Source organism: Brassica rapa, chromosome A10 (genome assembly GCF_000309985.2).
Source record: "Brassica rapa cultivar Chiifu-401-42 chromosome A10, CAAS_Brap_v3.01, whole genome shotgun sequence".
NCBI classification, from domain to species: Eukaryota; Viridiplantae; Streptophyta; class Magnoliopsida; order Brassicales; family Brassicaceae; genus Brassica; species Brassica rapa.
In genome coordinates this window covers 635261-647879 of record NC_024804.2, presented here as the reverse complement: position 1 = coordinate 647879, position 12619 = coordinate 635261, and the positions used below count along the sequence as shown (strand labels likewise).

General features: G+C 36.6%; 3 protein-coding genes and 1 pseudogene across 3 annotated transcripts; all 4 read left to right on the top strand.

The window, feature by feature from the left end:
* Positions 1-545: 545 nt before the first annotated feature.
* Positions 546-3038, top strand: LOC103844586 (protein NIM1-INTERACTING 1). The gene has a single exon (XM_033282467.1). The coding sequence runs from the start codon at positions 2400-2402 to the stop codon at positions 2847-2849; it is 450 nt and encodes a 149-aa protein (XP_033138358.1). The 5' UTR covers positions 546-2399; the 3' UTR covers positions 2850-3038.
* A 942-nt stretch (positions 3039-3980) lies between these two features.
* On the top strand, positions 3981-5283 carry LOC103844585 (annotated as a pseudogene).
* Positions 5284-6316: 1033 nt separating this feature from the next.
* On the top strand, positions 6317-11127 carry LOC103844720 (protein NIM1-INTERACTING 1). Its single transcript, XM_009121532.2, has 2 exons — positions 6317-6326; positions 6707-11127. The coding sequence occupies exons 1-2, from the start codon at positions 6317-6319 to the stop codon at positions 7117-7119; spliced, it is 423 nt and encodes a 140-aa protein (XP_009119780.2). The 3' UTR covers positions 7120-11127.
* Positions 7554-10981, top strand: LOC103844583 (ADP-ribosylation factor 1; the record flags this gene model as incomplete). The annotated part of the gene is made up of 5 exons (XM_009121383.3): positions 7554-7765; positions 7850-7925; positions 8040-8159; positions 8493-8632; positions 8718-10981. Coding segments are annotated over 5 exons (633 nt in total), but the record flags the coding sequence as incomplete, so codon positions are not given.
* Positions 11128-12619: the final 1492 nt, after the last annotated feature.

The window sequence follows — 12619 nt, the reverse complement described above, 5'->3', positions numbered from 1 at the left end:
ATTTCTAATTCTTTATTGATGAGAATATTTTGGCTGAGGTGGATAGTCTCAAAAGCCTTGAATTTAGTCTCTTTTATATAGTAGGATTATAACTACAATATAAAGTTATAAACTATATATATATTATAAATTAATATTTTATTTACCTTTGAAATCTAATGATTAAAAATAGAACATAATTCAATATAGATATATGATTCTATTAATAAATAACAGTTACAAATTTGAAATTTCTAGAAATATTAAAAGTCATATGTTAGTTAATTATCTTCTAAATAACATCTATTTCTAATTCTTTATTGATGAGAATATTTTGGCTGAGGTGGATAGTCTCAAAAGCCTTGAATTTAGTCTCTTTTATATAGTAGGATTATAACTACAATATAAAATTATAAACTATATATATATTATAAATTAATATTTTATTTACCTTTGAAATCTAATGATTAAAAATAGAACATAATTCAATATAGATATATGATTCTATTAATAAATAACAGTTACAAATTTGAAATTTATAGAAATATTAAAAGTCATATGTTAGTTAATTATCTTCTAAATAACATCTATTTCTAATTCTTTATTGATGAGAATATTTTGGCTGAGGTGGATAGTCTCAAAAGCCTTGAATTTAGTCTCTTTTATATAGTAGGATAACTGAGCCATTTTACAGTAGAATAACTATAAGGCGCGCAGCTCTTGCATGGTTGCATTGCCATTCAATTTATACATTATCCGGATCAAATTAAATTAACTTCAACAAATTCAATGCTAATTATGCCTCTAATGGTTTGTTTCAAGTGATTTTTGATATATATTTTTGACAAATTTATCTAATCATCTAGTCAAGAGTAATAATATATTTTTCCTAAAAACTAAACGATATACTTTTGCCTTAATACTCGTTGAAAACTTAACAAATGTGTCAGTTAAATCATATTAACTAGCTCCATGCGTAAAAGTTCAAACTTATTCAGCTTTTGCATGCAGCCATTTACCAACATGGTATATATCATATATGTAATACGAATAGGAAAGGGAATATTTACATAAAGGTGAATTCAGGATCCAGAAAGTGAAAAAGTGTGAGAAGAACGAATAAAGGATGCCTTGACCTTAACAGCTTTACTGATTTAAAGGTTTAAAACACTCATTCTTGTAGTTTCATTTGAAAAAGGTTATTATTCTTATGGGTGTGTGGATTCGAAGCGGGAAAGAGTAGTCGTATTCGTATAACCTCAAGGGTCAGACAAAAGTATGATTTACTTTACTTCGCGCAGTCAATTAATAGATTAACTTTCTCACATGTTGAGACTTGAGGTTATGAGAGTGAAACTTTGTGGATCGTGTGCCAAAAGGTTATTACTGTACGAGCAATGCTCTTTGCTAAAACATTAGTTGATATATTCAAGAAAGTTTAAGGAATATGGTGTCTGCCAAAACCCTACCTGCAACAATAAGATTTGAAAAATTATTCATACCTTTAGGCCCATTAGTCTACTGGTCCATATTCTTTGACAACAATCCTAATTGAACCCATTGGGTCATGAATTTCCTCGGATCTGGTCTTTGATAATGTGCGATCGAGAAAGAAGAAAGTTCAATACGTTTAGTCTTTTTCATACATACATGCACGCACTCATCAAACCTTTGACCCCTTCAATTTAACAATTTAAACGTACGGAAAATAGTTGGTGCGTTGTTTCTTTCTTCGTGTCAAGAATAGTTAAAACTTTTTTAATCACGTTTATTAGACCCAAAAACAACAATTAATTGTGGAAAAAAACAGAGATGATATAATTAGGGTTCATAATTAAAGAACAAAACGAGAAGTTTTCTTTCTTCTTTATATGAATCAATTACTCGTTTATTACAAAACAAGTGGCCGACAACCTGTACAATTTTGATTCGACATATCTTTAGAAAATCTCATCATTCGGACATTGTTTTCTTTTAATAAGACTCACTCTCATTATCATTAGATTCATAAATAATTCCCAGGAAAGTTGATCTAACGGTTCATAAAAGAAAGTTATGTACGATCAGTTCACTGGATCCTTTTTCTCTCGCGACCAACCACGAGCAAAGTAAACGCATCAAGTCAAGGCTGTTGATGATGAGTCTTTTGTGAATTATTTTCCCAAATAGAATGTTTTAAGATTACGTCATCACAATGACGTACGCAAACGTAATCTCGTATAAGCTGCTTCATGTCGTTTTATCTGTCCAAAGCATCATTCGACGCAATGGCAACGTCGGTATCTCCGCGTTCTTTGACTATTATGCCCTTGGTCGTTTGGTCATGAATTCATTTTCTTCCTTTTAAAAGAAGGACTATCATCAGACCTTTTTGCCATTTAACTCGCTCTCTCCATAAACCAGTTATATCACCTTTGGAAATGTATCCCAAACTATTTAATTTACACGATAACCCCTACAGTGTCTTAAAGACCATGAAGAACGAGAAGGACCAAAATGTCGAGACCAAGGAGACGAGCAGGATCGGTGAGAGAGAAAGAGAAGACGAAGATGAAGAAGAGAAGAGGATTAATACGTTCTTTAAGCTCATCAAAAGTTATCAAGAAGCACGGAAACGAAGAAGAGAAGAGTTGGCTGAAATTTCAGGAGACGTGAGGAAGAAAACTAACGTCGGAGAGGCATCCGGTGCTGTGGTTCCGGCGTTTCAGCCGGAAGATTTCTCTCAGTGTGGTACGGATGTGAAGCCATTGATGGCTGTATCAGATCACAAAGAAGGGGATGTAAAGGTGAAAGAAGAGGAGGAAGAAGAAGCAAAGAAGGAGGAAGAAGAAGAAGAAGAGAAGGGTTTGGATCTTAATCTTGCATTGTAATAAATTTAATTTTTTTGAAATTTTCACTTTCACTTAGGATTTGGGATTTTGACTAATGAATATTTCAAACGTGTGACCGATCAAAATATAATCAAATCCTGAAATGTAAAATAAGCTAAAAAAATTGGTCTAATTCTTCAAACATTATAAACTATTGTCTACTGAATAAACGTTCTTTGTTTATGAGCATCTTTAATTACATATAAATAAATTAAAATAGACAAGAATCTTGAGAGTGATTGCATGAAAATCAACTCGTGACTTTCATTGTGATTTCCTCAGATCATGAAACAGACTCTAACACGCAACTCTTAATGCGTAAGCTTCAAATATTTGACTTTGAAACTCAAGAAGAGGTTGGTTCTCTCTATCTAGAAGCTCAGGTTCGTCTCTAACTTGTGATTTCCAAGTCCAGACGAAGTCAACTTTCTTGCATTGCTGAGTCAAGCAGATAGGGACAACATTTGGAAAGCCATTTTCCGGTTTATTCCAAGAAACCGAGCCGAGAATAGTGTTTTTCGGCCTAAACTATCCGGGAACATCATCCATAATGCACCAACTCAAAACCGGAGACACCCTTTCTGAAACCAGGGTCCCCGTTGGTAAGCAAATCATCCTCTCCTTCTTACATCATATTGTTTTGCTATGAATTACAAAAAAAAATAAAATAAGAGGATCAATACTTTTCCGATATGATATTGGAAGCTTCAAATACAAGAACTCGAGCTTTAGCTTCTTTGAAATCGGCGAGCAATGTATGTATAGGGTATGTAAGTTGTTTCCTTTGGCACCGGCCAGCTTAAAGGGAAAACATATAAATACCTTTTTTTTTTTAAAAAAAACATATAAATACATATCATTATGACACTGTTATTAAAAAAAAAAAGAATTACAATGCAGAATATTTCGTTATGGAAAAATTACTTTCAACAAGCATCAGGGTTTGTGTTTGTAGTTGATAGCATCTACAGAGAGCGAATCGAAGATGCCAAGAGTTTCCTTTACATGGTGATGGATGAGGTAACACAAACATCTTTAGCTAGTTGTATATAATTAATGCCAATGCTTGATTTTAGATACAGGGGAACGCACCAGACAACGCGGCTGTTCTTGTTTATAGCAACATCCATTTGGTTCCTGGTGCCATGTCTGCTTCTTGTGAACCAAGAACGAGATTTTTTTATGAGATTAGATAGACTAGAGTCTTACACGAACCTGATCAGAAAAGGACTAGAGATTTTAAAACGTGATTCTTTCCTTTTTCCGGATTAGATGTGTATTTTTTTAAAGGCGGTTTAGATCATTAAAAAAGGAAAAAATAGGATCAGTAAAACCCTTATATAAGGAGGGTTAATGTCTATTTTGTTTCATTCACACATAACACATTCATCAACGCTTTCTCATTCAGCAAATTTAAGTTTCTCTTCTATCATACTTTGTGATCTTTCTTGTTTAATAATGGCGACAAGAACGAGAATCCTCAGCTTAGTGTTTGCAATGATGATGAGCTTCACGGTTCTCTCGGGTTACTGCTCAGCCAAGATCTACAAAGTTGGAGACTCCAGAGGGATGGACTGCTAAAGACGACGTCTACTACGCTTGGGCAGAGAGAGACTATAAGGAGTTCCACGTGGGAGATTCTCTCGTCTTCGAATACGATCCCAGCATCAACGACGTGACTCAAGTCTCTGGCAGTTTGGAATACGAGTTCTGCCACCTTTCTTCTCCTAAAGCTGTCTACAACACAGGACACGATGTCGTGACTCTCACGGAACCAGGTTTTCACTACTTCATCACCTCTAACCAAGAACAATGCGTGTTAGGACAGAAACTCGAAGTTCTTGTAGTCCATGACCCTTCAAGTCCGGTTCCTCCACCAACAACACCTAGCAAGACCCTTCCCGTCGGAGAGACATACAAGGTTGGAGACTCGGAAGGATGGAAAGTTTATGATAGTGACTTCTACAACAAGTGGAGTGAGGAGAAACAGTTTCATGTTGGAGATAGTTTGATTTTTGAGTATGCTGATGAAGTCAACGACGTTTATGAGATCAGCGGTGATCTAGAGTTCATGACGTGCGACCCAATGTCTCCTGTAGCTGTGTACAAGACGGGACACGATCTAGTTAGGCTTACGGAACCAGGAGTTCATTATTTCATAACCTCACAGTCTGGTTATTGTGAAGCTGGTCTTAAGGTTCGAGTGATTGTGGGACCACAACCCAAAGTTGTTGCTTACCCTTCTTTTCCCAAGAAGGTGGACTTGTCAGCTATGGAGCGTCTCAACAACTGGTTACAGACATTCAAACCCCAACCCCATCATTAAACCAGCTTGGAGCTCTTGTTGTCTCTTTCTCTTGTTGTCTCTTTCTCTTGTCTCATCATAGTTTATTTGATTCAAGAAGAATTCAATAAAATTTCATGTTTGACTAAACGTAACTGAAGCACAAAACTATAATTCAAATTGAATAACAAAGATGCCTTTATTAAACTTTGCTGTTTTTATATTGAAATAAGGGAGCCTCTTCTTCTATAATGGTGTATCATAACATTAGTTTCTCTTACAAATATAGTCACTTTAACTGGTTCCTTGAACTGGAACAGAGCCGTTCGTATCTGTAGTATTTTCCTCGGACGCTTTGAAGATCGGACACTTGGAAGGAAGTGTAAGACAATATCAGGTTGTTGATTCCGTCATTCTTGGATCAGTCACAAACTCAGGATCAATGTAGAAGAAGACCTGTCAAACAAAGAATAAGGTCTTCGTAGGCTTTGAGTTTGCTTAAGAAATATCAAACAGAGCCAATAACAAAAGGTAGTCACAAGCAGGTCTTAAAGACCATGAAGAACGAGAAGGACCAAAATGTGGAGACTGAAGAGGATCCTGTAAGAATATTTTATATTTTTATATGACCTATATGTCTATTGATTCAATATAAATATCAAGTTCTTATTAATGTTATGGATTCTAACATAAAAGACGATGCTGTGATGGATTGGTTTCGGTTAAAGCATTAGAATCAGGTGTATTGATAACCTTCCTCCCTTACTTTATTTAGTTATGAATGACTTCTTCAATAATGATTATATATCATTTAGATATATGTGTGTGTATGGTTGTGCTTATAATATGTTAATCACATATAAAGAATTGTTTGTGCTTGAAAGAGTATTAAAGAAAAAGTGTGATTATTGAAAAGGCAATATAGCACATATCTATATATATTGTCACGTGTGGTGGTGGTTACAAAATAAGAGAAAGTGACTTTTCTTATATGAGAGAAGAGTTACGATTGTGTCGGCATAACAATTACGTAAGAAACATATAAGCCACTGTAAGGGAAGAAAACGTGATAAGAAGAGGTTTTAGATTCCTTTGTCCATCAAAGGGAATCATGAAGGATTAAAGGCCAAAGGAAGGAGAAAATCAAATTGTGGATTGATGCGAATACTCAACCAAGGAAAGCATGGATCAAGGTTAGTGTTTCTTTCTTCTTCTCTAGAAAATATTAGGGTTGAATTAATCTAAACTAGAATATGGTCTTGGGTAGATTTCATATTAGAAATCATAAAAGCTAATTATAACGCCCCGACCCGCCCACGGCTAATGGGCCATCCACGCCCGCTTTCTCGGCCCGTGGGCCCATCCCGTCTGACGATCGGTCCGTTAATTTTTCTAAAGGCTCGAAATCATTGTTTACTGACCCTGCAATCACCACCCGACCTTTTCCCATGCTTTGGCCTCACTCGCACGCTATCGCGAATCACTTCCCGATAGGTCACCCATCCTTCCACTACTCTAGTTCAAGCACGCTTAACTCTGGAGTTCTTTCAGGATGTGCTCCGGAAAAGATAAGTCAACTTTGGTGACATAGGTAGCCAAATCAATTCTCTTAAGCTTTTTTCACATATCACAACTCGGGATGTTACACTAATCTTACAGATCCATGTGAGAGAAAGAGAAGACGACGATGAAGAAGAGAAGAAGATTGACACGTTCTTTAAGCTCATCAAAAGTTATCAAGAAGCACGGAAACGAAGAAGAGAAGAGTTGGCTGAAAATTCAGGAGACGTGAAGAAGAAAACTAACGTCGGAGAGACATCCGGTGCTGTGGTTCCGGCGTTTCAGCCGGAAGATTTCTCTCAGTGTAGGACGGATGTGAAGCCACTGATGGCTGTTTCAGATCACAAGGAAGGGGATGTAAAGGTGAAAGAAGAGGAGGAACAAGCAGATAAGGAGGGAGAAGAAGAGAAGGGTTTAGATCTTTAATCTTGCATTGTAATAAACTCTCTTTTTTTTTCACTTTCATTTAGGATTTGGGAATTGACAAATAAATATCTCAACGTGTTTCCGATCAAAATAGTCAAAGCCTAAAATGTAAAATAAGCTAAAACATTGGTATAATTCTTGGGACACTAGAAACTATTATATCTGAATATTTGTTTGCTGTTTCTGAGCATATTTATAGATAAATGAAAAAGATAGGAATGCTGAAAGTGCTTCAAGAAAAGTCAACGAGTTGACTCTCATTGTGATCTCCCCCAGATAAATGAAACAGACTTTTAACACACAACTCTTAAGGTTGGTTCTGACTTACGCTTCAAACGGTTTGACTTTTAAACTCAATAAGAGATTGGTTCTCTCTCTCTAGCTCTCAACATTAAAGCTTGTTTCTCTATAATAAATCTCAGTTTCGTCTCTAACTTGTGATTTTTCAAGTCCAGACAAAAGTCAACTTCTTGCAAAGTTTGATCGTTGCTGAAGATGGGGACAACATTTGGGAAGCCATTTGCCGGTTTGTTCCAAGAACCAGAACCGAGAATAATGTCTTTCGGCCTCGGCTTTACAGGAAAATCATCAATACTGCTCCAACTCAAAACCGGCGAAATCCTTTCAAAAACAAGGCGCACCATTGGTGAGCAAATGATCATCCTCTCTTTTTCAACTTACTGTTTTCCAATGAGTTTCTCACCAAAAAATAAAAAAAAAAGTTGGATAGGATTGAATGGGGAAGCTTCAAATTCAAGAACTCGAGCTTTAGCTTCTTTGAAATAGAAGAGCAATGCCTGCATAGGGTATGGGAGACGTTTCCTTTCGCACCAGCTTTATAAGAAAAACATATAAATAAATCCATACCTCATTATGACTTTGTTTGTTAATAAAATACGAAAAAAAAATTACAATTGCAGAAAATTTCTTCATGGAAAATTTACTTTCAAAAGGCAGCAGGGTTTGTATACGTAGTTGATAGCACGGACAGAAAGGGAATGGAAGAGGCAAAGAGTTTCCTTTACATGGTGATGGATGAGGTACACAAACAAATATGTCTTTTAAACACCAAGCAAAGTTGTATATATATATACTCCCTCCGTTCTTAAAAGATGTATGTTCTGGAAAAAAAATTGTTTCAAAAAAATACATTTTTTACTTTTTCAATGTATGATTTTATGAAAAATTGTAAATTTCAAAAACATTAATGGTGTTTATTGAATTTCTATTGATTAAAAATTATGAAAAATTGTTATTCACAAAAACAATGCATATTTAATGAGTTTTCTTAATATATGTGAAAAATCTAGAATATGCATCTTTTAAAAACAGAAGGAGTATATATTACCAATGTTTTCAATCCATGGGTTTAGATAGACGGGAATGCACCAGACAATACAGCGGTTCTTGTTTATGCAAACAAGCATGAGGTTCCTGGTGCCATGTCGGCTTCTGAGATCAGTAACGAACTTGATCTCCCTTCTCTTCGTCAAAGAAACTGGCAAAGAAACTGGTAAGAAAGACGATTTCAAGTCTTGGTAAGAAGATTTATAGATTGATTCTTCTGATGATCTTTGTGTTTGATATTGGCTTGTTAGGCATGTCCAGAGCTCATGTGCGCTCTGTGGCGACGGTATACATGAAGGATTCGACTGGCTCTTCAAAAACATTGCAAGAATGTAAACAGTCCTTATTTTTCGTTGCTAAATCTCTTCTGTACCAAAAATACAGCCATCTTCTGTTTCAAGTTATCGAGCTCTTCATGTTTATTCGCTAGCTCCATCAACAAGACAACTTGATCCTCTTAAAAGAAACATTACTCGGCCTATGTCCCTTGTCAGCCATCATCTCTCAGCTTCATCAACCTTAGACAAATCACAAACTGATTACGCGTTTAAGCACACACCAATTAACCTAATGTGCCAACAATACCACAATCGAATGGTATGTCATTGTAGCATTTTAGGATCGAATCCACAAGGAACTAGTGACCTATAACACCAAGAATACACAAACTTTCTTAATCTAAGCAAACAAGAAGATGGATGATTTGTAACAAGCTAAGATCCTAGAAATATAAACAAGGTGATCTCAAATCCAATCAAGAAATAAGTGCAAGAACTTTCAAATGCTAAGGATGGATTCATGGGTAAGGATAATTGATATAAGGTGATCAAGTTTCAATCTAAAGGTGTCAACTTTCAACCAATCTATCTACCTTAGGCCTAGACACAATCCTAAACAAACTCTATCCCTAGATGAATGCTCATTTACCTAGATAACTCAAGCATCAAATCCCTTTGGTTGAATGTTATCTAAGTAATCATTAATCTCAAGTCTACTAGCCATCTTAACACCTTTAACAACAAATCCCTTTGGTAAAGGATGTTAAAAGCTTAGGAGAGTTGGTTCAGGCATTTCATCAAACACCTTCCGGGTATGAAATGCCTAGAGCTCAACTTTAGAGAGGCCAACTCTAGAGTTGCATTAAAAGCACTCTACTAGCAAGGAACAAGATGGATCTATACTAAAACACTTTAGATCTAGTTTAATCACCCTAATCTACCTTAACCCATGAATCCAAAATGTGTCTACTCAATAATCTCCATGAGAAACCTTAAACCCATGTAAGGATCAAGGCTAATCATGTTAATGAGCAAGAGAAACACAATTATAAGATGAAGTACTTCCTCAAATTATAGAAAGATTCAAGCTTTTACAAGTTTAGACAAAGTCTTGAGAGAAAATGAGATAAAACTAGAGTTTTTAGGTCTAAAACTATTTATAGGGATGTACAAGTCGTACTGGTTTGATTGAATTAAACCAGGTCAAACCGGATTAAACCGGTCAACAAATTGGGATCGCGTCTTTGTCTTCTCCGAGCGGCCTTTGCACCCCGCTGTGGCAAACCGCTGAGATGTTGACATCGAGTTTGTCCAAGTGCGCGCGGCTTCTTCATCCCGCGTTGCAGGTCCGCTCCAAGGTGCGTCCGAGATACAGCGACCACAACACCTCGCTCCCTTGAACTCGCGTCCGAGCCCGCTGAGTTCCCGAGCCGTGTCCCAATCTCTCTCCGTCGCGGCTCGTCTCACTTCACCGCGAACCACCACAAACTCCTTCTTCCTCGCCTTGATCAAGCCGTGACTGCGTCACCGTCTCCTCCAAGCCGCGACCAAGCTTCCTCCGTGGCGTCAGTGTCTCCATCTCCGTCGCTTGCTCCACTACGGGATCCCGTCCAAGCCATGCTCTCAGGTGCTCGAGTCTCGTCGTCGTCGAGCTTTGCCGTGGTTGAAATCAGCCTCGCCGTCGTTCACGTTGAAACCAAGCTCTCGATCTCCTCCAATGGAGACTTCTTCAATATTTGCAAGACAGGTCCCCGCAATCTTGATTATTTACACATTCGCCCCAAACTCTTAAAGTTGCATAAAAGACCTCTCGAATTGGCCCTGAATCTTTTGATTGTGCGAAAATAACCCAAGCGACTTCCTCTGAATTTGCAGCATTGTCCACCGACTCTTGATGGTTCTCAAACTGGCCACAAACTGTGTAATTTGCAAGTATAACCTTGCGATTTTGCCCCAAACTTCTCAAGTGTGCACATTAGCCCCTATTTATGCAATTATGCATGTAAATGCAATATTAAGACCTAAATGCAACCTAGAATGATTAAAATAAGCTAAATGAGATGCTAAATACTATTAAGATCATGAGTTATCAACTCCCCCACACTAGTCCTTTACTTGTCCACAAGTAAACATTCAATATCAATTAAAGAGAAGAAGTTTAAATTTGAGAGCTTATAACCAAAAGAACACTTTATAGCTTTCAACATAACATCCTAAAGAAACATAGCAAAAAGCATGAGCAACTCTCTTAATACACTCTAGCTTCTCAAGGCCTATCAAGACTCTTATGCCTCAACACAAGTCATTTACTCATCAATCAACAAGTTCTTTAGCCAACTCTCACATTTATTAAAACAAGCATACAAGGTGAGTTCTTGCAAATGGGCACATGATCTCAATCATTTGGCTTGGTGAGTGAAAATGGTCTAATGTGAAGCAAGGGTTTTCAAATGCATCTTTTATGGTGACTCACACTCAAGAATAGGAGCAAGAACATTATGCAAAATTTATCTAAGAAAGGAGCAATTCATGCATACAATGACTTGTTCTCATCATTCTACCCCTTTCCTAAATGATTTCAAGCTCTACCCTTCTTCTTTTCATCATCCCAAAACCCAAAGATACACTCACTTTCATCTTTCACCCAATGAACACATTCTCATTTTTTTTATTTTAGCCAACTAGAGATTCTTTTTTTATTCACTCAGCTCTTTTTTTTTTCTTTTCATGTTTTTTTTTCTTTTATTCTATTGGGGATTCTATAAAAACAAGAGTTTTTTTTTTTTTTAAATCCCTAGTGGCTTTCTTTCTTTTGTCACTCTTTTTGGTTCATTTCTTTTCACTTTCACTCACATCCCAATCCCAAGATCAAAAGAATTTAAGCTCACAAACCCAACAACCATCCTAGATGCTAGCCTAAATGAGGTCCTAATGCTAGCTAAATATGAGAACAACTCATTGTCGCTCCTAATACTCTCAAAATTTTGCACATGACATGCTATCAATAAAAGGCCTCACTCAAGCAATTAATGTTGGTTTCAAAGAATGGTGAGGGTTAATGGGTATGGAAGTGCCATTTGGGTTAACAAAGATTGGTACAAAGAGAGAAAGATAACCCAAATGTGTATAATATCCATGATCAAGTATGCAAATGCCCATATGCAAGAGAGATTAAGTTCATTAAGCCCTAGTTCATTTGGAGTTGGTTTCAAAAACAATGCCAATAATCAAGCAAACAACATGTTTCAAGAAGAGTTTTCAAGGGTCGAAGCTTACAAGCTTTTTCAAGAGATGCTTAAGCTACTTGATATGTTTAGCTAGGATGTCATATTGAGTTCTAGACATGTGTTCTTTACAAGGTTTCTCCCAATGCATGAATGCAATCTAAATGCTTCTAGACTCAATCCTAAAGATGCAAATGGATCAAGTGAAACTACATGAAGATTTTTTAAAAAAATCAAATTTTTATGAATTTTCTATGCAAATAAGTATTCACAATGCAATGCATGAGACTCATGGCAAGTAAACAAAACCGAAAATGATGTGAGATAGTAGACTCTCCCCCAAACTTACTTCACACAGTCCCTTGTGTGAGAGTAAGCTCAAAGAAGAGATCCAAGGGAAAGAAATAAACATGAAAAGTAAATATGTACAAGGTTGGAGTGACACTTACTTGGAGTTATTGGCTGAATTGGGTGGTAGAGGACCCTTGGCCTCGGGTTTGTTTCACCATGGACATGGACTGAAGGAGAGAAGGCAAGTGTCTAGAGTCACAATGCTTCACATCAGCCAAGGCAAGTAAGACTTGACCTGAAAAATCTCAACCATGCTTATTAAATAACCTAAAAAGAGAAGATAAAAAAATATATATACAA